The sequence below is a fragment of the Ambystoma mexicanum genome, chromosome 1q (genome assembly GCF_040938575.1).
Source record: "Ambystoma mexicanum isolate Mex_15411 chromosome 1q, UKY_AmexF1_1, whole genome shotgun sequence".
In the NCBI taxonomy this organism is placed as follows: Eukaryota; Metazoa; Chordata; class Amphibia; order Caudata; family Ambystomatidae; genus Ambystoma; species Ambystoma mexicanum.
In genome coordinates, this window is record NC_090922.1 from 1100872908 (window position 1) to 1100898728 (window position 25821).

General features: G+C 43.8%; 1 protein-coding gene across 1 annotated transcript in view; it reads right to left on the bottom strand.

The window, feature by feature from the left end:
* Nucleotides 1-25821, bottom strand: part of GFI1 (growth factor independent 1 transcriptional repressor) — a 48468-nt gene that overhangs the window by 20112 nt on the left and 2535 nt on the right. Inside the window, exons 3-4 of the mRNA XM_069641801.1 lie at nt 24072-24541; nt 10301-10438 (exon numbers count right to left, since the gene is read on the bottom strand). Of these exons, the coding sequence (XP_069497902.1) occupies nt 10301-10438; nt 24072-24541 (608 nt within the window). The remainder of the gene's footprint in view (nt 1-10300; nt 10439-24071; nt 24542-25821) is intronic.

Here is a 25821-nt window from a genome sequence, read left to right on the forward strand (position 1 = left end):
TGGTCCTTTCCTCTGCCTTCAGAGCTTTCTAAAGCACAGCCCTGCATGGCATGACATAGAGTTCGGAATATGCCTGCGAATATTAGGGAATTTGCCGAGCTTGGCGCTGGTACCTGTACGTGATATGATATGATAGGTTATTTATAACACACTTAATACCCAGAGGTTTCTAAGCCCTACCCGGGGATCGAACCTGTGTTGCTCCGTGTAGTCTTGATTCCAAGGCGAGCATGTTGCCCCTGAGCTAACCTCCAGACTCATTGTGGAGCATGGGAGCCTGATTCTGGTTTATGTCTGACTTGGGGCATACTGCGGCCCTGGAGCCTGGAGGACAGTGGCAGCTCGGCTCTCCAGCTTTCTGGCTCTCCAGATTTCTGGCACGCCGCCTGGTGAGTGTTCAGGAAATATAATATAATAAATGCTGTGGCCGGTTTGGCCTCTCTTCACTGGAGCTCCACTCGCCTGGGCCCTGCACAGCATTCACATAAACACACAGGGGCAGGGAGCTCTTTAACTATCTTTATTGCCCTCTCCAAGTTTCTGTTCCTGTGCTCTACTAGCCCCTCCTCTTCCTCCCTCCTCCCCACTGTCCTTGGCTTCATCCTCTTCTCTTAAGGTGGTTCTTTCCTTAATGTTGGCTGGCCATGTTTCATGTCACAACACCCCCCCTTGCTTATCATCTTCTCCTGCGTTCTGGGGGCCGTCGTGGTATTCGCCTTGGTCTTGTTTCCTTGCGCTCTTCTTCCTCTCTGGAATCATGCCAGGACCTACTAGCAATACTGCAGTGTGCCATACTAGCAATACTGCCCGGGGTGAGATCTTCCTCCATAAGCATTCATGCTCGTGATCCATGCTGTTGTGTCTCCTCAGTGCCGTCCTCGGTTACCTCAGCAACGTTGACCTCTTCCTCACCCTCTGCCACTCGCTCCTGTTCCACTTCCTTCTTCTCCATTAGCATTGTCATCTCTGACATCATTAGCTGCCTTTCAGCCAGGACACCCCTTCCTTCAAACAAGATGACGCTGGCATTTGCTGTTGCCGATCCCTTTCTCTCTTCGTCCTTGGAGGGCAATGTCTGAAAGTTGTTCTTAAGATCTTCTTTCTGTCCATTCAAACTCTTAGCCCAACACTCCATCTCTTTGGCATCCTGCTGAGCAGCCCTACTCTTGTGTTTCTCTTTTCCTTCTTTCTCATCCTTTTTGTTGGTGGCCATGCCATTTGGTTGCCTCTGTTGCCGGCCATTTTTTTAAACTGGGAGATAGGTTTGCTTACCACCCTCCCGGTACACGTACTGTGCAGTTGGCGAGTTGTAGTCATCCTGAAAGTTGGTGTTATAGTACAGTCTCTTGTTTGGGTCATAGTGACAATCCAGGGATTCATCGTAGTCGTAGATTGAGGTGTCAAGGACTATCTCTATATCATCTGGAATCATAGCAGTCGAAGAGGAGGCAGCATGTGTAGCAGGACTTGTACTAGTCATCTTGGTGGCCCCAGGGGTCTCTGCAGTGCTGGTACAGGCCTGAGGTGCTCTGCTTGGCTGGTTGTACAGCTGAGGCCTCTGACAGCCCACTACCGAAGTAGTCGCTGTTGATGACTCTAGCCCGGTAGATTTGCCAGTACCCTTGTTAGACCGATAATGTCGTTGATACACCTGCCCATGCTGCACATGGCCTTCTTGGTAACTGGAGTCTGCTCTTGCCCCTGCTCCTGTTTGGGGAACCGCTGATCAGCAGCAACTGCTGTGCTGGCTACGGTGGAAGCTGTGGCCCAGTTCCCCACCGGGCGGACCAGATGTTTGAATGCACTTTCCCCAAAGTCAACTGCACTTACTTTGCCTGTTATCTTGAGCAGTGGGTGTACCCTCCTCCCCGCCTGCAGTACTTGAGGAGCATCCGGTGTTGAAGCAGGCAGTCTAAGCAGGTGGCGCACGTAGAGAAAATGCAGTCAGGATGTGTTCCACTGCTGTGTGGGGTGCTATGTTCTGCAGTGTGATAATCTCATTGTGAAATTCCCTTGACAGCATAATTTTCTGTACTCCAGAGAAGTAGTCCTGGTCACAGTCAGATTTAGGAGGGCCACCGCTACATTCCAGCCTTCTCCCGAACAGGGGCCACTTGTTGTCCAGCCACTCTTCGCCCCTTGGTCTGGGCTTGTTGTAGTGTATACTGATGTGCTTCCATTCTTGCTTCTCTTGATTCACAAGTTTATTCTGATGGGCTTCCATTCTTGTCTTGATCCTTGTCACCTTGACGTCATTCGGTACTGATGGTATTTCACCGGGTGGTGGAGGATCAGGGGTTAGTTGTGGGGCCCCATTTGTTCCTTCACTTGACTGGACCTGTTTGAATGGTAGCTGATTGTCCAGTGCCTTAGGTGCACCTGTGCGTAGTCCTACCTCTTCTCCCTTTTCTTCTATGGTCTTCTTTCCTGGTGTTCCCTGTCTCACCACTCCCAATGGCTCTGTTTGTCTGTGCTTTCTCTCACGCCCCCAGTTATTTTCTCACTCCCCAATCCAGTTGTGCGGCAGCCGGCTGTCTGTTTGGGAGCGAGACTGGCATGTTTGCTTGGGTTGCTGTGTTCCTGTCTTGCCCTTGGCAGTCCAGTGCAGTCAGTATCTCTCCAGGTGAGCGGACGCTGTCTGGTGGGGTCCATGGGACGTTGGTTGTCAGCATGGCAGGAGTTCTCTGAGTAGACGGAGGTGTGGCTGGGCAGTGGTGCTCCACCTCCACGCTGTGCTCTTGCCCTAATCCTCAGACACTTACATGGTCTGGTAGTATTATGTCTCTGGTAGTATTTTGTCAGGTGGGCGTCAATATCTGCTTGCAGCCAGTCAGCAGGTGGTGGAGTGGTGCTCCCTGTAGGATGGCAGGGTGCCACCCGCCTATCCGAACTGCCGCAATTTTGTTTGATTGTCCAATGCTCTCCCAGCAGTGGGCTGCCAACGATTACTGAGTAGCAGGGAGGATTGTCCTACACTCTGGGTTGCGGCAGAACGCCGTTTTCGCGCCACTATTTATGTGGCTGGCTGCAGTCTCCTGCTCCTTACATGCTCCTGTATGCGTGGCGTACTGCTGTCCCCTTGCCTCTATTGATGTAGCGGATAGCTGTCCCCTCTGGCAGGGGTTCCTGCTTCCTCCTTTATCTGGTACCTCCTCAGTGCCCTCTCATCCTTTGCAGTGTTCTCAGTGGCCGCCTCCTTGGGCAGTCTCTCCTGTGGCACCCTCCTTGGGCAATCTCTTCTGTGGCCCCCTACTTGGGCAATCTCTCCTGTGACCATCCTGTTCGCCTTTTCCAGTGTTCATTTCACTTTGAGTCATCTGGATCTCCCCTCATGTGTGGATCACGTTTCTGCCTCATCGCCAGTTTTTGTGGCCAGTTTGGCCTCTCTTCACTGGAGGTCGACTCTCCTGGACCCTGCACAGGGAGCTCTTCAACCAACTTTATTGCCCTCTCCAGGTTTCTGTTCCCGGGCTCTACTAGCCCCTCCTCTTCCTCCCTCCTTCCCCCTGTCCTTGGCTTCCTCCTCGTCCCTTAATATGGTTCTCTCCTTAAGGTGGGCTGGCCCTGTTTCATATCACAATAATAAACCTAACGCGCTCTGTATTGCTGTGTAGCTGTGATGGTGCCTGGAAGTGAGGACTCTGAAGGACCCTGAAGGACTCTGAGCACCTCGGGAGCGGCGGGCAGAGGCCATTAGAAGTGGCAGAACAGTGCAGGGTTGCTGTTCTGTTCTGCACTGCACGTTGTGTCGTGAGTACCGTGGAGCGAAAGCTGCCCTGCCTATCAGCCCGATTATCAGCATTTGATCTAGAACTTTGGTGGAGCCTGTAGCAGAACAGGCTTGGCTGCCTAGGTATTGGCTAGGCAACAGGTGCTGCCCTGCATTGTTTTCTTCTTTTTTTGTCTTTTTCCTATTTATCTCTACTCCGCTGCACCCGCACCCTATGCCCCTACTGTGAGGACACAAAACCGTGAGTTTGTTACCTGCAGCGAGTGTTACCGCACCCTGAGTGAAACGGGAAGTGGGAATAAACTCTAGTCATGTGGAATTACTAGGGTCCAGTAGGGTCTGTATCTGTGTATGGGAAAGTTGTGAGGGGCGTGCTAGGGTGTGGTAGAGTGAGCCTTGGTGCCCTGTGGCCTTTGAGTAATTGCAGTAGTATGAGCAACCCTGCTGGGGAAAGTTAATTATCACTCTGCTCTCCACTGTGCTAGTCTAGCATCTGTGCGTGCTTACAATTTAAATCATTAGAGTGTGGCTGGGTGTGCCCTAGTGCTTTTGAGGACGTGACCTCGGGGGCTGGGGAATCTGACTTTGACACAAAAAGGGGAATATTGCCCCATAGGTGTGTGCTTAACATAATCTGTGATAATATTTATTGTCACAGTGAGTTCAAGTTATCATTTTGAGATAACTTATATCATGCCAGTGTGCGGGAGTCATCATTTGAAGTACATCATAAACATGCCTCCCAAATTGCGTTTCTATGCAAAGAAAAGCAAGAAACGTAATAACCCAACATCAGACTCTCCTACCACCTTACTTATGGCAATAGCAATAGACAAAAGTGGCAGATTAGGTGGTGCTAAAGACACTGGGAAAAGTGGACAGAAGGAGGGAAGTGAACAGACAAAAATAACATGGTTCTTTGCAGCAAGACCAGAAGGCAACCATGAGAGTCTAAACGACAGTAGAAGCAACAGAATTATAACACAGACTGAGAATGACATTGCTAATTTGGAGGTGGATAACAATGTATTGCTAAACCTGTGTTACGAATACAGGAGGGATTCTATGGGTATACCATCCTCATTGCCCAAACGGAAGAGCATTACCCAGGAGCGCTGCGAGAACCTGATTGGTATAAATGTATCTGCATCACCAGATCTTGAACATATTGCAGCTGAAGTAGCTGATACCTCCTTGTCCACTCAAGAAAACGATACACTGGCAAGCTCTTCAAACCTGGATGCTAGGCTAGATGCAATATCGGCTACCTTGGAAGCAGTATTAGGGTTATGTTCATCCTTAATGAAAGACCATAGGGACCTTAACATGACAGTGGCATAAATAGTAGACATAATACTCTAGAATGATGAGCCCGTACTTAGATCTACCAGGAGAACAGAATTAGAAGAACACGATTTTATAGACAACTCTGAGTTGGCCGAGGTGGTAAATTAAATCAGCATACCTGCGAGTATTGGCACAAATCAAAGTACACTGTCTGTGATCTCTACACCTATGAATGACAGTGAAGACACACAAACTATGGGAAATGTTAAATATCCAGCAGAAGATGAAATAATAGGAAATGGGTAAAAAAAAGGCCAACAGGCTGAAAGAAGTATCTAAGAGATCTTCAAAAAGAAACAGGAGTTGACTGGCAACATTGAATACCAGTGACATCACTTGAATTAGCGACAATTCAAAATATGAATTGGAAGTGACTGGACCAGGTAAAAACAAAAGAGGTTCCAATACTGTGCTAGCAAACAGAGGGCCCCTAGATCAATGGCTTAAAACAACAAATCCGAAAAAGGGTAGAAGGCTTAGCTAGTGGACAAGAGGAGGCAGATGTAGCCAACAAGGGATATGTAAGAGCCTGGGACAAGAATGGAAAGCCGGGGAGAAATAATAGGGCTACCATAAATGGCCATTCGAATATCAACATAGGCACTCAAAGTACAATTGAGAGAATCACTGATGACGTAGAAAGCAAGCCTCACTTAAAAGCACAGATATTAACTAATGATGAAAACAGGGTTGGCGAAGCTGAGGAATCTAATCATGACAAAGGACTCCAACTATTAGAGACAGTACAACAACGTTCTAACATGCAGCTAACAAAGATCGGTCTAAACCAAAGGGACGATTGCCAAGATGATGTCTGGAAAACAATTAAAAGTGTGCGGCTGGGGAAAACTATAGAAATCCTAGAACTGTATCAAACTAGTGCCAGCCCCTTTCTAAGTAGACAAACGGTATTGAACCTACTACACTATGTTCCTCGGTTGACTGGGATCACTTCATCTGACATTGTGTTAGTGGAAGTACCAGACTTGTATAGTTCTGACAACTGGAACATAGTCGAATTTGGGTCCCTAATTATTTCGGAATTAATAACGGTATCAGCCGCACAATTACTAAATATTGCATTCAACATCATTATGAATAAGATATGTGCTGGAGAAGCAAATGAATTCACAAAGCAGAGGGAAACATGTGTAAACTGGATAATAAGCTATAGCTATTAAAGCAAAAGGCTTAGTGTGTTAAATGCCTGTCCTAATATTGTGGCATCTGGTACCAAAAACAGTAACATGGAAAGGTGGACATCCCAGAATATGCAACATTATGTTGATTGAAATACTGATACAGAAAGCTACAGGACCCTGCAATCATGGAATACTAGAGGGTACAGGTCTTTTGTAAGCATTCAGGAAAGGGCTATAATAGCAAACTGCAACATTTGCACTACAGGAGCGAAACATATGCAGTAACTTTGTTAAGATGGGAAATCTATCATACAACGATTTTGGGCTCTGTTCATAGGGGTGATGTCCAAGTATAAGATCGTAGAAAATGATTAATCTGGTCTCTGCCCCTATGCCTTAAGTGCATGTATTAACGGTTTGTAGACCATGGGAAGATTACTAGTAATTAATGTTTACGATCCCCCCTTGACTGAATGAAGTATGTTGAATGCACAATTGAGCAATGGTCTAGCGTCCATCCCAAAGCAGAAATCTTTTTGTTGGGGGACTTGAATGCATATTGTCATCCAGTGGTCATAGACGAAGTAGAGAGTGATGATGATCAGGCTGATGTGTAAAAAACATATAAGAAAGCATTACAGGGAAGAATGCAAAGAGAAAATGGTAAACAAATGATTGGAATGTTTAGATGGATTGGGACCTTGATTACCCGAACCCCATAAATCCTGAAGGTAATATGGGTCGGGACACGTGGTCTAACGGTAGGGCTTCTACCAGAGTGGACTTTATATTCACCGATGGTATAGCAAGGAAAGGGTTACAACAGTTAACCCGTATCCTGACACCATTAAGTGATCATAGAATATTCAAACTAGAGATCATGTATAGGAAAAATAACAATAAAGTAGAAAGTGCCCATAACATCCAGGTAACATCACAGGGGAAAAGGTTTTGTTGGATCAATCCAATTATAGCCAAGTACAATCAGTTGTGGATCATGTGCCCTATAGTCATAAATGATCTAGACCAAATGGGTACTTATGAAATAATGACTCCATTGGGAGAGGTATTGGCACAGGCTATAGAATCATCAGTAGTAATGAAAAATGGGAACATTTACCAGAATATATGCGATATAACCATAAGAAAGAGGAAGAAACTATACAGAGGCGAGCTCCATAGCACAAAAATAAATATATACTTGAATGGGACTGAAAGAAAGAAGTTGATAACATCTATAAAACCAAAATATAAAACATGGTTGAGATCATATAAGCAGGATACTACGAATTGCAATTGGAAGCTCTTGTTCAGTAGGTTCAGATCCAAGGACAGTTAGAAATGTTGGCACTTATACCATCAATATGTGTCAGAAAAAGACCTTATGATGTTAAACCCCATAGCGGCAACAGTATGGGCGAGGTACAACGGTAAAGTGTACCATTGTGAAAAATTGCTTTCAATTATCGATATAAATTCGCATTTGAGCTGGACGATATACAGAACATCATTACTAGTCTAAATGCCTCCAGGGCCCCTGGCCCAGATGGCCTATCTTGTGCAGTAATAAACCACAATCCCAACAAATGGACCCCGATTCTACTTATAATGTTCACTACAATGTGGCAGGATGGGGTTGTTCCCGATAACTGGCATGAATCTATATTCATACCAGCACATAAAAAGGGGTCACAGACTGACCCTGTGAAATATCGAATGTTGGCCATGACAGATGTCTGCTCGAAAATATGTGCGACTTTGTTAAGAAAAAGAAAAGATTGGGCCTCAAAAAATGAAATATTATCGGGTCAACAAACTGGGTTCAGAACCGGCATGGGGACAATCGACAATATACTAGTATTGCATCTAATATCTGGGGTCAAAGCTAGCAAGGGGAAGAAGTTATATTTATGATATGTGTATTATTCATCTGCATTTGACAGAGTTGATAGATCATGATTATGGTTGAAACTAAGAAATTGGGGAATGTGCCCACAATTACTGCACTTTGTTATGGCAATGTATACCAGGACCACAGTGACAGTCCGATTTTACACAGAGGGGATCAGAACTAGAGCAATAAAGATGCATAGAGACCTCAGACAAGGCTATGTATTAGCTCCAGTACCGTTTAATTTATACCTAGCAGATTTGGCTAAAGTCCTTGACGAATCCTGAGGTTTCCGGTTTCCCCCGTGATAGGAAATTAAGAAATAAAATGGCTCACTTATGCTGACGACACTGTGGTCCTGGATAGCATCCTGATAGGACAATGAAAGCATTGAATATCTATGGTACAGAAAACAACATGGAGATAAACTTGACGAAAAGAAGGGTTATGGTAATAGGAGTATCGTAAGGTAGTAAACCGAAGTTTAAGTGGGAAATAAATTAGGCAGAACTGGAAGCTGTTTCGACATATGTATACCTTGGCATGACAATTTTTGCTAACCCTACTATAAAATGGTATGAAGAAGTATGTGCAAAAAATGTAATAAGGAAATGGAATATTGCCAAACAGTTTCTTGCCATTAGGGGTGGGCACTCAATAGAGGGATACTTGCAGATATACCAGACAGTCATATTTCCAAGTCTGTTATATGGGATTGACGTGCTCAGTGAAGAACACATACAGTAGTTTAACAGATTTGAGGGAAAGCTCTGGCGGCGAATCTGAGATTATCTATATCAGTACCAATAGAGGACATTAGAAGTGAACTAGGTTCAACAGTGTAAATGATATATTAAGCTTACCATGCTGAATCCAACAGAGGATACGATGATGGGTTTGATAGCAAGAGATAATAAAACAAAAAAAGAATAACCCACCAATGAAAAACATAAAAATATCATCAGAAAAATAGCTAGAATCCTTAGGTCTGTAACTTCCAAATGAGAACCCAGAACTGCAGTGACATTTTTTATCATAAACTTCGAACAAAAGCCAGAAACTGGGACATTTCACTGAATGGGACTCACTGAGTACTAAAAAGCGAGATCGAGAATATGCTAGTCAGGTGTTTAGTATAGTAACTGCATGTGACTACCTCCTGAAATATAGCAGTTGCAACCTCAAGCGATTCATAATAATGCTTTGATTTAGCATACTACCGTGATATGAATATACTGAAACTTGGGAATGTATTCCATTAGAAGATAGAAAATGCAGACTCTGTAAAACTAGTATCAAAACAACAATACACATATTGACGGGCTGCCCCAAGTTAAAAAAAACTCTATATAAAAGGTTATACGACCCACGTAAGATGCTTAACATCTGTCTCCCAAGATCGATTCTGGGCTGCGATATACTCTGCCAGTTCGCTGGTGATAACCTGCGGAGCCTCCCATATCAGGAAAAGAGTGACCTTGCTATTTTAATTGATTAATACATTCATATCACTTGGATATATTTTATTAATCAATTGATTTACCTCACATTGGCTATGATGAATGTAACGGTAATTTTATGGTGTACGTGTTTTTAACGAATGTGGATATAACTGTGCTAGAACATAAATGTAATTTAGGGAAAAACACTTTTTGATTGGTATTTTAGTAATGTTTCTAATAATTGTAAAAATGTGTGACTTCAGGAATGTAACTTATTATGACGATGACTGTTATGTTTATATAATGTTTTGTGTATGTACTAATGTCATTTAACTTGTGTTCGTGAAAAGGATTTTTCTGATAACCAAGGCACGTAAAACAAATTTAAAAAGAGCAGGTGGGAATAGCTCTACTTTCAGTCTCTGAGTGTCATATTGGCAATCTCCTTACACACATCTAGTATTCTCCTGTAACTTAACGTATATATATATATATGATCACAGAGTGACTATTACTAAGCATGTGATGGAATTGAGGTATGATGTATCAGGACATGTATGCCCAAAAACACAGTAAAACCGGAGACATGTATCTTACAAATATGGTAACCGTTGCTGCATTTACCGACACTCTGTAGTGAGGATGATTTCAAAATGATTGCTCATTGACATGGCATGCAGGATTTCCCTTTTGAAAACAGCATTTAGCATTGCAATAGTTGAACAATTCCATCTGGGGTTCTTTTTACCTGTGAGTGAACTGCTTTGTGCTGCTCCAGGCTCACAGCGTGTCCGAAGGTTTTCCCACACATCTCGCAGGCGAAGGGTCTTGTGCCACTGTGAGATCTGCGGACATGCACCTCGAGTCCATGGGGAGTGGAGAAAACCTGAAAGGTAGAGACAGTGTATGAGTTTTGTACATTCAGAGAGTCAGACTAGGCTATTTGACAATACATTTATGAAAGTCGGCAAAACATAGGAATTGGTGACTGCAACACAGGCACAAGTTGCTCTAAATCATCATTTACACCTATCAAGTATTAGGTCTGTGGCACTGGCAATTTTATTTCTTGTTGCAGCCATATCGTATGGCGTGCCTGCTCTATTCCTGGTTTAGCAGTTGCCACTTGGGTAGTTGCTAGCAAATTGCACCAGACTTCTACTGATAAGACTACTTTTACGTTAAGTGTGCTGTGGGGTGGGGGGGGGGTCTCAATATCAACTGGGGCTTTTGCCCTGAATTTGTTGGCTCTAACTCTTTAAGTGCCACCCTGGAACCTGCTTGGAAAATCTATGTCTGAATGTGTGGTGAATAGCAGTCTCAGGGTGAACAGAGGTTAGTGACTGCAAACCCAAAGTTCACATCTGTTGTTCACTGAGAGCAAGTTTGGATAATTATTTGCCATGATGGAATTGGGTCGTGTTTTCCTGGATCTGTGACCTGGTAAAAATGTCTGCCCTGATCTGCAAAAACGCACAGTGGCAAGACACCCAAAAGACCACCTGAACTTCTTATCATAATGCCTGTGAAATCGCTTATTAGGAATGTACTCTACGGGAAATATTTAAATACAGCGTTTTAGGTTTTAAAAGTGTGCATCTTTTATACTTTGCAAGCAACAGCATGGGATACGCTCCTCTCTTGTGTTATTTTCCAGGTGTTTGTCATTAATCTTTTGAGAGGCAAATGCTTACTTGTCCTTTGCACCTTCTTCGATTGAAAAGACCAATCAAATAAAATGTGCACATTTCACTTTAACATTTGTTCTCTTCATCTGATGTCACTTGCCACTGCATATTTTAATGAGCCCACCACTTGTTTTTAGGAATTGTGCCCTGTGTGTCTGTGTAAATGCATGTGTGCATGCGTGTCTGTGTTTGTGTTTATGTGGAGGTACATGGGGGAAAGGTGTACAGGGCCAGATGGGGTGGGCCAGGGTCCTAGGGCAAGGTCGGTTTATTTGTTTATTGGCAACATCATGTAATTAGTTTAATGTCGCAATGACATACATTGTGACAAAAGCACCATTAAAGTGATTTAAAGTGGCAGTGTTGACCTTTTACGTCATGAAAAAATTATTTAGGGAGTTGGAAGGGTTGAAAATAATCCCACCTATTCTCCAGTTATTCTGGATCCTAAAGTAAACCATTTCCATATGCAGCACTGATTTGGTGTTCTGTGGGGTGGCTTGGTCTAACACCTGGTAAGTTCACACCCCTGAGAACTCAACCGAGAGGAGGATGTACCTGGTGTGCCAGACAGACAATGGTCTTAAAATGTAATATTGCTCTTTTCTTTCTTCCCAAAACCATAATTTAAAAAACGGCATTGCAGACAAACTGTTTTGTAAAACCTGTAGCTGAAAGTGCAAAATAATGACATAAACGTGTTGAGTATTTCTCTTACATACTATGGGGCCTGAGTAGTCTTGCCAAGACTTCCCAGGATTACATTAAAGGATTTGTGCTAACATTGTATGAGTACTTCCAAGAGCTAAGCATATTCTCCAGGGCCTGGAAGCAGATCGATGTCCTTTTGGATCTCATTCTTTTCATTAGTTTGTCATCAGCCATAACACAATGGCCATAGTAAATATATGATAAAAACACACATAATATAGAAAACATATAAGCATAATTATAGTTTTCTAAAAACAGATGGAGAATCTAATATGGAATGTACAAACTATCCTTCTTTCTTTTGGTCCAGGCTCTATGAACAAAGGTGGCCACACTACCTCTATGTTCAGCAGAACTGCCAAAATGTTCAGCAGTCAACAGGGTTCTAAACCCATGTTGTTTCAGACATGGCTTAATATATCTTTGCCCTATATTCCGCCTTGCCACTACAAAAAGGACAATCTGTAGAGACTCGAGGATCCCACCTGTTTGTTACTGGAGCCAGTGGGAGGAGGCCCAAGCACATTTTGGCAGACAGACATCTGTTTTGTATTGGAACCATATAGTCCAGATAGTATTAAAAGCCCCTTGTGAATTTAAGTTCTAATTATCCAAGGGCCGGGATAGCATTTCTCAGTGTGTCTTCATCGATCATGGAATGCAGTTTTCACATATTTTCCTGAGACCTTGTTTAGGCTATGGGGGATTGCCCTAATTCACTGAGACCCAACAATTCAATACTGCCTTTTATGTGGGCTATCTAGCGGAAATTACCCATGTCACCATGTCCAGCGACGTCAGATGTTCTTCTTTTATGAAAAATAACCTAGGTTTGGTCCATAAAGAAATCCAGTACAATGTCGGTCTGATGCACAGGTCGTGACTTAGGCTTCTATGATCCAGTTCGTAATGAACAAGTGCAATTGGGGTGCTTTGAGGGATTTCGAACAGTTATTTCAGGTATTTATTTTCGGTTATGGCTAGTATTGGACTATTCAACCAGCCCCATACCTCTGCCCCATATAAAACACTTAACATTGCTTTCTCCCTCTATACCTCGAGAATGGAACTGATGGATCTGTTCCCAGTTGATTGGGAAAATTATGCAGTAACCGCACTTGTGTCCCTATTTTTCTGCCAACCTCTATCGTTGCTGGTCTTAAATCCCAGATAGCCAAATTGTGGGGCTTTTTTCGATGATGGTCAAATGTGCCAAGGCCTTTGCAGAAGCCTAATTGATAACTGTTAAAGATGTGTGATTTTTCTACCTATGACTCCAAGCGATTTAAGATTACCTTTCCGAATATCTTGCTTGTGCATTCTAACAAGGAGATGGAACAGTGATTCCCTGGGAAATTGCTAGGGCCTTTTTTAATAACCTGTTAGAATTGTATTTCTCCAGGAACTGTACATGCTGTGAAAATGTAACCAATTTCCGACCCATCACCACAGTGCCATTTCTACTAAAATATTCTAGATTGAGTAGCTTATCTACAGATTCAAAGGTTTCTTCTTAGTCCTTAGACATCTGGCTTCCGCCCAGGTCATGTAACGGAAACAGCACTCCTGGATCTAAAAACACAAATTGATCAGATTAAGGACAGAGGGGACCTATGCATCCTCCTCCTGCTTGACCTGTCCGCAGCATTCGATTTGGTCAACCACAAAATCCTTTGCCATCATCTCGAAACAGCGGCCCATTTCTCCCCGGAAGCCGTACATTGGATCGAATTGTTTCTTTCCAACCGCACCATGAGGGTCTTCTCAGCCTCCTCAGCAGCTACCCCAGACCTAATCTCTTGTGGTGTACCACAAGGCTCTTGTGTATCACCCACACTATATAATGCCTTTGCCAAACTACTCTTCGACAAACTAGACAAACTGGGTGCCACCTATACTAATTATGGGGATGACACCCAAATACTCCTCCCTATCACAGGCTCCTATAACACTGACTCAGACACCATCAACAAAATCTACGTCATCATCCAAGCTTGGATGGCACAAAATGAACAATGTCTGAATGATGAGAAGACACAACTACTCATCATAGGTAGCAAATCAAAACTAAGCAACCTATCACAACAATATAAATCCTTCAACATTGATGGCAATACTATTAATGTTGCCAAAGAAATAAAACCCAAAGGTGTCTATATTGACTCAACTCTATCCTTAACAAGACAGGTCAATGCCATTGTCTCCTCATCGGCATATACTTCCAAACTAATTAGAGCTAGCAGACCATTCCTGTCCCCTGACAATTGCATTAACCTGGCCAGAGCACTCAACCTCTCGAGGATCATTGCAACTCATTCTTTGCAGGATCCAATACCAGAAACATCAGCAAACGTCAAGTTGTGCAAAATAATGCAATCAGAGCTGCGCTAGACATACTCAGACATGAACACATCTCATCAACACAACGCAACATTCATTGTCTCCCAGCAACGGACATAATTAAATTCAAAGTCCTCTCACTGACCCATAAAGGCCTATCGAATAATGCCCCAGCTTACCTTTGCAATCAAATCGCAAAAACCCAATCCAGCATTGCTACCCGCTCATCCCACAGCAGCCTAATCTCCACGCTGAGATTCATGGGACAGAAAGCCAGAGGATCTAGCTTCCCGGTGGTTGCTGCCCAACTTTGGAACACTCTGCCTCCTTCACTAAGAATGGATAAGTCCCTATTGTCCTTCTGAAAAAAACATAAAACTCTGATGTTCAATCAAGGTTCCTGCTAATCTAGCAAAAACATTACTGCCTGCTGTGTAATCTGTGTAAATCTTTGTAAATAATGCAAACCTTAACTATAATGTATACTGTATGTCAAGTTTTCAAACTAGGGGGGTTCCCCACCTGTTCGGACTGTACCCTACTCTGTAACCTTGTCACTGTGCTTCATTGATTAAGTTGTAGTTTATGCCTGTAACCGATCTCGTAGGTTTTAAGCGCCTAGATACCTCTGGGTTTTGTGCGCTATATAAATGTTCAAATAAATTGAATAAATAAATAAATAAATACATGGCATAAAATAATACACATAGATATGGTGCCCACACAAGAGGTTATTCTTTATACATATCATCTTGTAGGCAGTCGGGATCAGGAGCGTTTCCGTTTTTCTCTGGAACAATGGCCTTACTTTGATTATGGTAATTTTTTCTATTTGGTATTTATCTTTCACATATGGATCTATTCCAGAATCAGGGACGTTATACCTATCTTTTTTAACAAGATACTGAAATGTTCTCGCTAATAGTTTTGGTGATACAATTATCAAAGGTGGGCCCAGGTTGTCCCGAGAATGAACCAATTTCCAAAAGGGCTTTGTGTCTCTTGACCTTACCGTTGCCATTCGAGAAGATCATTTGTTTGACTCCAATTCTTTCTTTCTCCTTTCTAAGGTTTCTTGGCAGTTTGCGCAGGCCATTTTGACTGTATTCTTATCCCTTCCATTGCTGGTCTTCAAAGTGGGCAACGAGCCGTGCTTTTCTTGTTTGCATTCTTTGACAAACCACTTAGCCCCTTATGTCGCCTTTTTTAATCTTTTTTCTAGGGTTGGGAGGAACGAATTATACATAGTAGACAGGATATATATTCCCTGTTTTTATGGTCAGCCATTTCATTCCCTTTTCACTATGGCGGGGGGGCTAATACTATTGCTGAGAAATATTAATTGATGGCTCCTTTGACTTTCATGATCCGTTTTAACGGATTATGATCACTTTCGAGGTGTTGGTTTAATACAAATTCCTTTAGTCTCTGCCAATTATTAGCATTGATCAAAAGGTAATTAATGATTGTTTACCTGCAGCCTTGAAGGTCACCATAGCAGGCTGGTCCACTGTTACTCTGCTGTTTCATGATTTTAGGCCTTGGTTGTAACAAATTTGGATTTTCACAGGAACCATTGTGTAATATCTGCCAGGATTGTTGTGAAGAGGTTGAAGGCTACCTAAAGCTTTATCCTCCTCGCTCTGTGAGTCTACCAGGGTCATGTCAAACTCAAGGTGTACTTCAAAATCACCAGCAAAAATAAGTATTGTGTTAGGATTTGTTTTCCGTGTTAGTTCCCAGTTGAGTATTGTAGACTCTGCTCGCTTCATAGTTCTCATGCCATTCTTACCATATGGTCTATTAATAATGTTCCCTATTAGCATGCACTCTCCTCCCATTAAAACAATATCATTGGCTATCCTTTTCTGGTGCAGTTGGCTTTTCTTCTTGTAGCATCAGCAGGGGTTAATTTGCTCTCAATCTCTGCATCCAATATCACGGGAAGGAAAGTCAGTGGACGGATTGCCTAAGCAGGATATTGTCTCACTCCGAATCTCTCCTTCAGGGTTATCTGCAGAGATTTGAGTGCCCCTTACTGGATTTATTTTCTACCAGGAAGAATGCATATATGCAGAGGTTATGTACCCAAATTAGGAGACTGCCGTCATGGTGGAAGGATGCCCTGCCAACGTTATAGCCTTCTCTATGCCTTCCCCCCATTTCCTATGGTACCAGGATTGTAGGAAGAATAGGATAAGTGGGTCATTTCCTGACCCTAGTAGCTCCTTACTGTTCGAGGTTGTTATGGTACAACTGGTTGTAGCTTCACTGGTGTTATGTCTTTCTCCCTCGCCTTATGCCCTCCAGGAAAAGCTGGGGATGCTTCATAGAAGTTGCTGCCATTATTGGCATGCAAATTGAACACATAGGTCTCCTGAAACAAAGCCATTTTTGTGAGGTGACTAGCTCAGTGCAGCATCTATCCAGGTGACCCACCACACTTTCTGCCTATGCCAGGCACTGGAGATCATTTTGGAAGTGGTATTTTCATTATGAGGTCCCCTCTTCATCCATACCTACCCCCTTTTTACTTCAGTTCCTACAGGATGGTTTCCTTAGGATTTTCAGTGTCCAAACATCAGAGCCAATAGGCAGTGTTAAAGGTTTTCTGGGATCCCTCTGGAGGGATATTGGGTGTCTCAATGTTTGTATGATGTAAATGAAAAGATTTACTAGCGCCTGTTCTAGTAGATTCTTGGCCCCCTCCCTCTTGGCCCTTAGTTCAGATTGCTATGCATTATAGGCAAGTCATCATGATGAATGCTCTGTTGGGGGAATACTGGCCTACATTGTCGCAACCTTGGATAGGTTTTCTTTTAGTGGCAGGAAAGTAAACATGAGTTTTCTCACATAGAGATACTGGCATATATTTTCGCAGCCATCATGAAAATGTTTTTTGCTTTAGTGGAATACTAGCATATGTTGTTGGCAAAGACATGAAAAGTCCACTATTTTAACACATTATTTTAAAAAAGGTCTTTACGAGAAACCAGGCCTTTTACCCCAAAGCACTCTTGGTTGGTTTGGTTCCTCGCACCCATTCATCGGAAACTGTTACAGCCCTCCAACTAAACAATTCACCAATCAATTCATATAATCCTCACTCAGTATTGGAGCAGTGATAAGGAAAAAACAAAACGATTAATCTCCGACCAATGCCTTCAGTAACCTTCTGTGTATTTAGTGTCTTTAAATGTTCAATTGCTGGATGACATTTCAAATTAATTGAGTTATAGTAATAATGTTATTATTTGTGGGAAGGGGAGTTGAGAAATGCATTGAGCTGCGCTCTTGATTGTTACGGCCTTCCCCCCATTTTTGACCAAAAAGGAAATATAATGTCATGAGTCCACACCATCAGGTTATATATGTGTATATATATTATAATTATTAATTAATATTATTATATAATTATTAATAGTATGTATTCGTTCGGTCTGGTGGACATAGTTATGACCAGCACCCAAACTGTGTGTTTATTCCACTTGTCCACGTCCCTATCTATTTGGCAAAATTCAATGAAAGTTAATCAAAGTTAACTAAAGTTAATCAAATCTAAAAGAGTTGTCAATTTCGGTGGACTTTAGTGCATGCTACATTTGTAACTGATTTGATTAGTCATTTGATGACTATATCGGGGGATTGGGTTTCTAATATCGCTGGCTTGTAACAAAAAATAGGGTAAGTAATTAAACCCAAAACCCTTATACGTACCAGTACTCGTGAAACTTGACATTTTGACATTCAAATATGTGCATGTGCTTTTATGCTGCACTAAAAATACCACCTTAATTGGGCATGCTCGAAGATGCAATGCTATTGCAAGGAGGTTCAGGGGTGGATCAGGGACCTGGATGGGGTACAGGGCAATCTGGACCCTATGATGGTGTTGTTGTTTGGGTTGGAGGAAGTAGAGGGGGAAAGGAGGCATCTCTTGTGCTATTTTGGCAGCCAGGGCCTGTATAGCATGTATAATTTTCAGACAATGTGAAGATTATTGTGTTATGAGTTAAGTGAAGCCTATGTTGTACTGTTGCAGTAAACTTGAATTAACAACAACAAAAATACCACTGAATAGTTTCAGAGCGGCCATGCTTTTCCAGGGAGTGGCATGCTGTGCCGCCCGCCAGGGTTGTCCAGAGCTTAGGCACTTCCAACTCCCTATGTTTAGTTACTCTATTTCAATAAAACATTTTAATACGTTTAGCCTGCCCCACTCCTAAAACTGCTCCAACTGAAATGCACGTACATAAGACTAAGTGACCTCGTTGCTTGTCACTCCATCGTCACTCTTTAAAAAATGATTTTAACAGGTATGATATGTTTCCTCCTAGGATAACACATGCTAGCCTCTAGTTAGCACGTGGTTAATGTCTTATATGTACAAAAACAGAATAAACAATATTCGTATGTATGCACACACATGGTGCTCACAAAAGGCTAATTGCTATTAAGTAGCTGTAAAGAGCATTATAATAGTTAAACACATGTCTTCTTGTATATTATTGCAGTCATAAAACATACTAAAAAGTGTTTTTTTTAAATAACTGCATGTGTGTGTCGGTCTGTCCGTGGCCATACCCGAAATCTGGGATGCTAAATTCTTAACATACATGTATGTATAGTTTTTGGGATAGGTTTCATCAGCAGTTTTACCTGAGGTTCAGCAGATATGTATATGCAGCACAAGGAGCTAAAAGCATCTTGGTATCCAGCATTAACCAGTGACCAGGACCTACCATTAGGGAACGTGGAGCTAGAACATGGAGTTCTACTAATCTGATTAATGCGTAATATGCAGACATATCCTTTTGTCCATAATTGTTGACCCCTCATGCTTGAAATTTTAAATATGTGTCCTAATGTTTGTTTATAGTTTGTCCCAAACGCACAGTTTAAAATTCATATAGGTGTGTTTGTTTTGCAACATTTGGCTTGGGGGAGCCAAAAGAAGTTCCTGGTAGTTGTTGGAGTCAAGCTAACCAGGTTCTTTTTAGGCAACAAGCAGGAGCCAAATATCTCCCAGCTCACCTCAATTTCGAACCTTGCAGCATTCACAGATTTACAAGTAAACAATGATTACATTAAAGTGTAACAGATTCTATTCAGCTCCAGGATTCAGGTTACTCCCATCCCATAAGCCAACTCCCTGCACGCTTGACTCTTAATGCCCCCTTTACAGACAGATCGAATCTTGGAAAATGTGTTTCAGAGAGACCACAGTAATAAATTACCTATTCTGTATGTTATTCCACCGAGAATATGTGATTCAGTATGCTTTTATCTGACATTCTGTCTGCACATTCTTGCAAACTCAAGAAGACTAGGCTCCAAATCAGGGCACCTCGGACAGGAACTATATATACCCTTGGATTTTCAGTCCAGTGGCATTTTACCTGTGCTACCTACCCAACCCTTTACCACAATCTACCATACCTTGTGCAATAATAAATGGGTGCTTTTGGTAAATGGTATACCGCATGTGTACCTGTTTTCACGTATTTGAGTTTCTATAATGCTACATGTCTTGCTTGTAACTCACACGTGGAGCATACAGTCAAGGACTTGGTCCTAATCTCCTGTCCTGTCCTCATCTCTGTGAGATTGCTAACCTCTGTATAGACTCTTCTCTACTGCCCTCAAATCTGCAACTGTCCTACCCCTTTTTAAGAAACGCTCTGCTGGCCCAAACATCCCAACAAACTATTGCCTGGTTGCCAACCAACCTCATTCAAAGTTCCTTGATCGGGTCGTCTTCCAGAGGATCACTAAGTACACTGAAGATAATAGTCCTAGAGGTCCATTTCAATCTATCTTCATTTGTAAATCCTCCACCGAGAATGTACTCATGATTGTCTCCATATTTCTCTCTAATGCTCACCACTCCATAATCTCTTCTATACTCATCCTTGTGGACCTCTCTGCCACTTTGGACACTGCCAACCACTGTTATCTACTCCCCACTCTCCAGAACCTTGGTTTTTTGCAAATGTTCTCTAGCCTGGATTATATCCTACCTGGAGGGTCACACCTTTAGAAATCTCCTGCAACTCGCAGAACTCGGTCCCCACCCTTCTCCCTTTCGGCATCCCCCAAAGGTCAGTCCTTGGACCTTCGCTCTTCACCCGCTATACAGCTGTTCTAGGAAGTCTTAACTTGTCCTTTGGCTCGTACTTTACTTTGGCTTTCATTATCGCCTCTTTGCAGATGACACTCTAATCTTTTTTTTCCTTCCCCTCCATCACCCCAGTCATCTCAGAACTAATGACTTGAGGTCTCACTGCAAACGGTCACATGATGGCTCTTGTGGCGTCATGCAGAACTCACTTGATGGCTCTTGTGGCCTCATGCAGAACTCTTACAAAAATGAATGTCATCTTTCTCCTGGCTTCCAACACCCCTGTCCCCCAGACCGCATATCTCCTTCTCGCCTGACCTTCTTGCTCCCTCGCCCTCATCTCTGATAGTGACCTCTGACTGCAACAATTCATCACTACTACCAGCTTTACTGTTCGTATTAACCTTCTCAACATTCGAAAAATGTGCCAATTTTGTACTCATCACCTACAAAAAAATGTAATTTCAACCCTTGTGCTTAGCAAACTCGACTATAGCTTGCACCTGCTGCTTGACCTTCCTCTCTGCTTCTTACTCCCTTTGGACAAAGTCCTGAACTTCTCTACCGGCATTCTCTACAACTTCCCCAGCTCCCTCCCTACTTCAACCTACTAACACCATGCTAGTTGGCACTCCATGCAAACCACATCCTTTTTAAGTACCTTCTTTTAGTCTACAAAGCTATCAATGGCTTTGTTTCTAAGTACCTAGCTGACTGTGTCTCTTTCTACTTGCTGTCTCGTTCCCTCCGCTCCTCTGCCTTTCCTCACTGCCCCATGGCCCTGTGCCTCCTCCCGCTTCGGCTGTTCCTCCCTACTCGCCCTACTTCATTGGGACTCTCTGGCCATCACAATGAAAACAATATCGACTGTGGTTCTCTCCAAAGCTTGGCTTGAACTTCACTTACTTGCCAAAGAGCAAGCTCCTCGAACACTCTCCCCACCCTTCTTACCAGACCCCATCTCTCCTTCCAGTGCAGCGTAATAATGTAATTTTGCATATTTCCTCAGTACTCCTCTTTAGTTTAAAGCACTTGCCCCTTAGTTTATAATGCTATCTTTGTAAGTCCCTTGTTTCTTATTTTGGTTTGCGTTGTTCGGCCCCTGGTCTATGTCCGACTTAGATCACACCCTCATAATCTACCCACCCCTTGTTTTCATGTTTGTGCTATTGTACAGACACCCTTCCATGGAACGCCTATGCAATCTCTAAATGTGTTCATGTAAATCATTTCTGATAAAGTGTACACCCCTGCTCTTCAAATAATACAGCTAGTCCAATAGACCTGCTTATGATTGCGTAGAACATTTCTTTTCTGGCAGAACAAGCATATTTTCTGGCTATACCCCAGAATTATACGACCATTCCTTAAAGGTTTTTTTCTGCTAAGGGTGCCCGTCTGACTACCTTTGTGTCTCTTCTGCTGCTGCCTGGTGTGCAAGCCCTCACTAGAGGCCAGTATGAGTCACTAGATACTTGAGACAAAGAACAAACAAGCCTGGGGGAGGTCATAGCGAATTGCAAAAACAGCAGAATTTCAACAGCCCTCTTTGAAAGGAAAGCAAAACTGTGATAGAATGGGTGTAGTGGGTGAAATTAGAACAAAGAATGACATTGCAGTGGACATTGATCCCACAGGGGACTGACTGACTGGCTGTGTGGTGATAATAGGGGTGGAGGGTGGAATTTACAAGTATAAATCCATGGATCCTTCCAGGGGTGGGGGCAGAGATCTTTGTAGCTCCCATGATGAGCAAGTGTTGTATGGATTAATAATATCTTTCCAACCTGGTGTTAGGTTCATCCTCTATGACCACCAGTCCGGTTTCAGGGCATTCGGAGGCACGAAAACTGCTCTCGTGAACACCCGTGAAGACCTGCTCTCTAGCCTGGACTCAAACACTCCCTCCGTTCTGATCTTCATCTATCTTTCTTCTGCCTTTGACACAGTCAACTACTTCATCCTCATAAACTGTCTGCGTGATACCCTAGGCATCACGGACAGGGCAGTGGCATGGCTGACCTCCTTCCTTTCAAACAGACCCTCCCAAGTGCAAATTGGTCCTTTTCTCTCCTCCACCTCGCTCTCTATCGCCATGGCTCTTCAACACCTACCTGGCCCCTCTGACCCACCTGATCTCCACCTTCTCCCTTCATTGTCAGTGTTATACAGATTACACACAGTTCTCCTTCAAGCTGCAATCCTCTTCCTCCTCCCCCTCCTCCCTCATACCTGACTTGCCTGACTGCTATTTAGGTATGGTGCTCTGCCATTGATCTCTGCCCTAATGCCAGTAAGATAGAGATACTTCTTATTGGGACGCCTGCTCCTTGTTCCCCCACCCCATTCTCGCCAGCCCCCTTGGGTCCCCTCCCCTCACCCTCTTGTAAGGCAAAAAACCTTGGGATCTTTGGCTCCTCTCTCTCTTTCTCTTCACACATCAGGGACCTTGCCAAGAAATCCAACTTTCAGCTCCACCTCCACAGGGGCATTCTACCTTTCCTAACCTTCCCCCAGAAGCTCAACATCTCCAGAGCCCTGGTTCTCTCTAGGCTGGATTACTGCAATAGCCTCTTCCTCAATCTGCCTCTTTCCTCTTCGCCCCCTTCAACTAATTCAGAATAGAACTGCGAGACTTATCCTTGGCCTCAAGCTCGCAGACTCCATCTCTCCAGCCCTAAAATCTCTCCACTGGCTCCCGGTGACCGCAAGGATACAATTCCAGACCTTTTACATCATCCACAAGGCTGTCTGGGGCATGGGACCTCTCTACATCCAGATTTGCCTCCTTAAATAGCTCCCTGTCAGAGTCCTTCGTTCCTCTGGCTCCAACTCTCAGCAGGTCAAACCTTTCTCCAAGCAGAGTGTGAAGTTGATCTCTTTCCTGGGCTGGTTCCTCCCTCTGGAACGGCCTCCCTCCCCCCTCAGACTTGAGTCTAATCTTAAGTTCTGGAACTTCTCAAGACTTTCCTTTTCTCCTCTTCCTTCCCTCTCCCCCTCCCATGCTAACCTTCCCTCTGCCGCTATGACTGAGGCCTGGTCCCTTCAGAGTCACATAGGGGCCAGACCACCTCCCTACCAGTCTCCCCAGCATCCCTTGCCAGCACTTGCCCTTGGGCGTCCATGCCCGGACTAGCCCTAACCTGGTCCCACCTGTCCACTGCACTCATCCTCCCCTCGCCCTCTCTTTCCCCTGGCACTTGCTTCCTTGGCCTCCCAAGAACTTGCCCACCCCCTCCCTTTGGGCACCCCACTCCTGCACTTCTCCCTCTAGCTTCTATCCCTGCACTTACCACCTTGTCTTGCACTTACAGGGTAGGATTGTCACAAGGCCAATATAACCGTTTGTTATACTTCTTTCCCATGCCACCCCCCTCCCCCCACACTTCCCTTGTGGCGCCTGGAAACGCTTGTTTATAGGTGTCATACAAATGTCCAACAAATAAAGTACATTGTGCCACTAGGCACTGTGTGTGGTTTCTGGCAGAGTGGCCTGCCTCGGGGACTCAAATGAATATAAGAACGTCACCACGCCCAGTACTGGCAGCAAAGATGACACTGGCCCAAGAAGCATCATAATATTCAATCTAAGCAATCCATTAACAGAATGTCCCCACAGAATGCTATAATTAGTGATACGGAATATAAGCTCCACCTACCTTACTGCATTTGATGCACTTGTAGGCACCATTGTTGAGAAGCAGCCGCGTACACAGTAGCTCTGACTCCCTCTTAATTGTACTATTCTTCTCATGTGGGTGGAGACCATGTTCCGTGTAGAGAGCAGCGTGTTCCCCATACAGTGCTGGAGCTGAGACGAAATCTCCATAGAGCGCCATTGCAGAAGAGCGCTCCATACCGAAGAGAGTGGGCTCCTGGCAGTGTTCCCGACTGTACGGCCCAGTCTCGGGCCCTTGGTCTCTGCTGTAAAGCGTAGGCTCCTGGCCTCGCTCCCTGTTGTAGTGCTCAGTGCCGGGCTCGCCACACAGTCCTGCCACGGAGGTGTGAGCCAAGGCCCGACCCTGTGCCACCAGTTGCCGGAGTTCTGAGCCTGCCAAACTGCTCCAGTATGGCTTGAAGGGCAGTCTATGGCCAGTGTTCTCATCCACGCACACAGATTTCTCGGAATCTAAAACATGAAAAAGATGTGCAGGATTGGTTTGTGCACAGTAGAGAGAGACTCTGGCGGAAGCTATTTTTGCAGATAGCGAGTTGCCAACTAGCGCGTGTCATCGGGATCACCTTCATACCATCCTTGCTTTTTAGCTGACAGAGCTTTGGCTACTGTTTATGGCGGGGCCCGAGTTTTTAATGGCAAAATAAATGTTTTTCCAATACTTTGAAAGGTCCTCGAGTCAGTGGTGTCAGTTCTGCCATTTACTTATTTTAGCGCAAACCACTTTGCATTATATTACATGTAGCGGCTTTGTTATGAAATGCAATATGCATTCAGTGATCGAAACGTGTGCATATTCGGAGAACGGTAAACTCCAACTACTCTAATGTAAAATGTTGAGAGCAAAAAGCCTCACCTAAAATTGGAAAACGCAAGATTTCTATTTAAAGCAGCACCACCGATTAAAATGTATTGCCGCACTGCCGAGAAAATGTAGCGGAGCCGAGAATATTTTTTCATAGAACTCTTCCTTCTACAGCGGGTGGGGGAGGGGGTCCTTTTTTATTGTTCATTGTGAATTGGTTTATAAAACCTTACACAAAATAGGTTCATAATTCATAAATATGATACAAACTAAAACAATAAGATGTCTACATTTTCAGCCAACATTAACAATTCAATAACAAATCATTCGTGTGCGTGGAACTGCAGCACACACAAAGTGCCTGTGCAGGTCCTTTTCTTTTCAGCAGACCAGGCGTAGATCGTGGAAAGTCTCGCCATATGTGTTCGTGTCATAATCCCTGTGCATTACGCGGCCCATTTAAAATAACCTATTTTGCATCAGAACTAGTCAAGCAACGCCACCCTCCCTTTCTCTAGTCGCCCCAAACGGTACCCGCGTTGTTTGCACACACGTGCAACAAACACAAGCAGCGGCGTTGGAGACTCTTGAAAATCAACACGAGTGAAGCCTCTTTCCCGGCCACACAATAAACCGCGTCACCAGCTAAGGGATTTGTGTTGTTTTGTGTTAAAGGTGCATGTGTTCATCGTGGAGATGTAGCAGCACTGCAGACCCCTACACCTGTGCTGACCATTCTGGAGACAGGTGCAGTGTGCTGCGAAATACACCGCACCTGTGGGCTACCCCGAGGGGTGGAATGTTAGCCTGAATGTGCGTGTCAAGTTTATAGATACGTTAAACTCCATTCGCTTTTAAAACCGCACTAGTTATCTTTTCACTTAGTGAACCTACTCTACAGCCATGTTCCAGTGGGCCCTTTTAAATT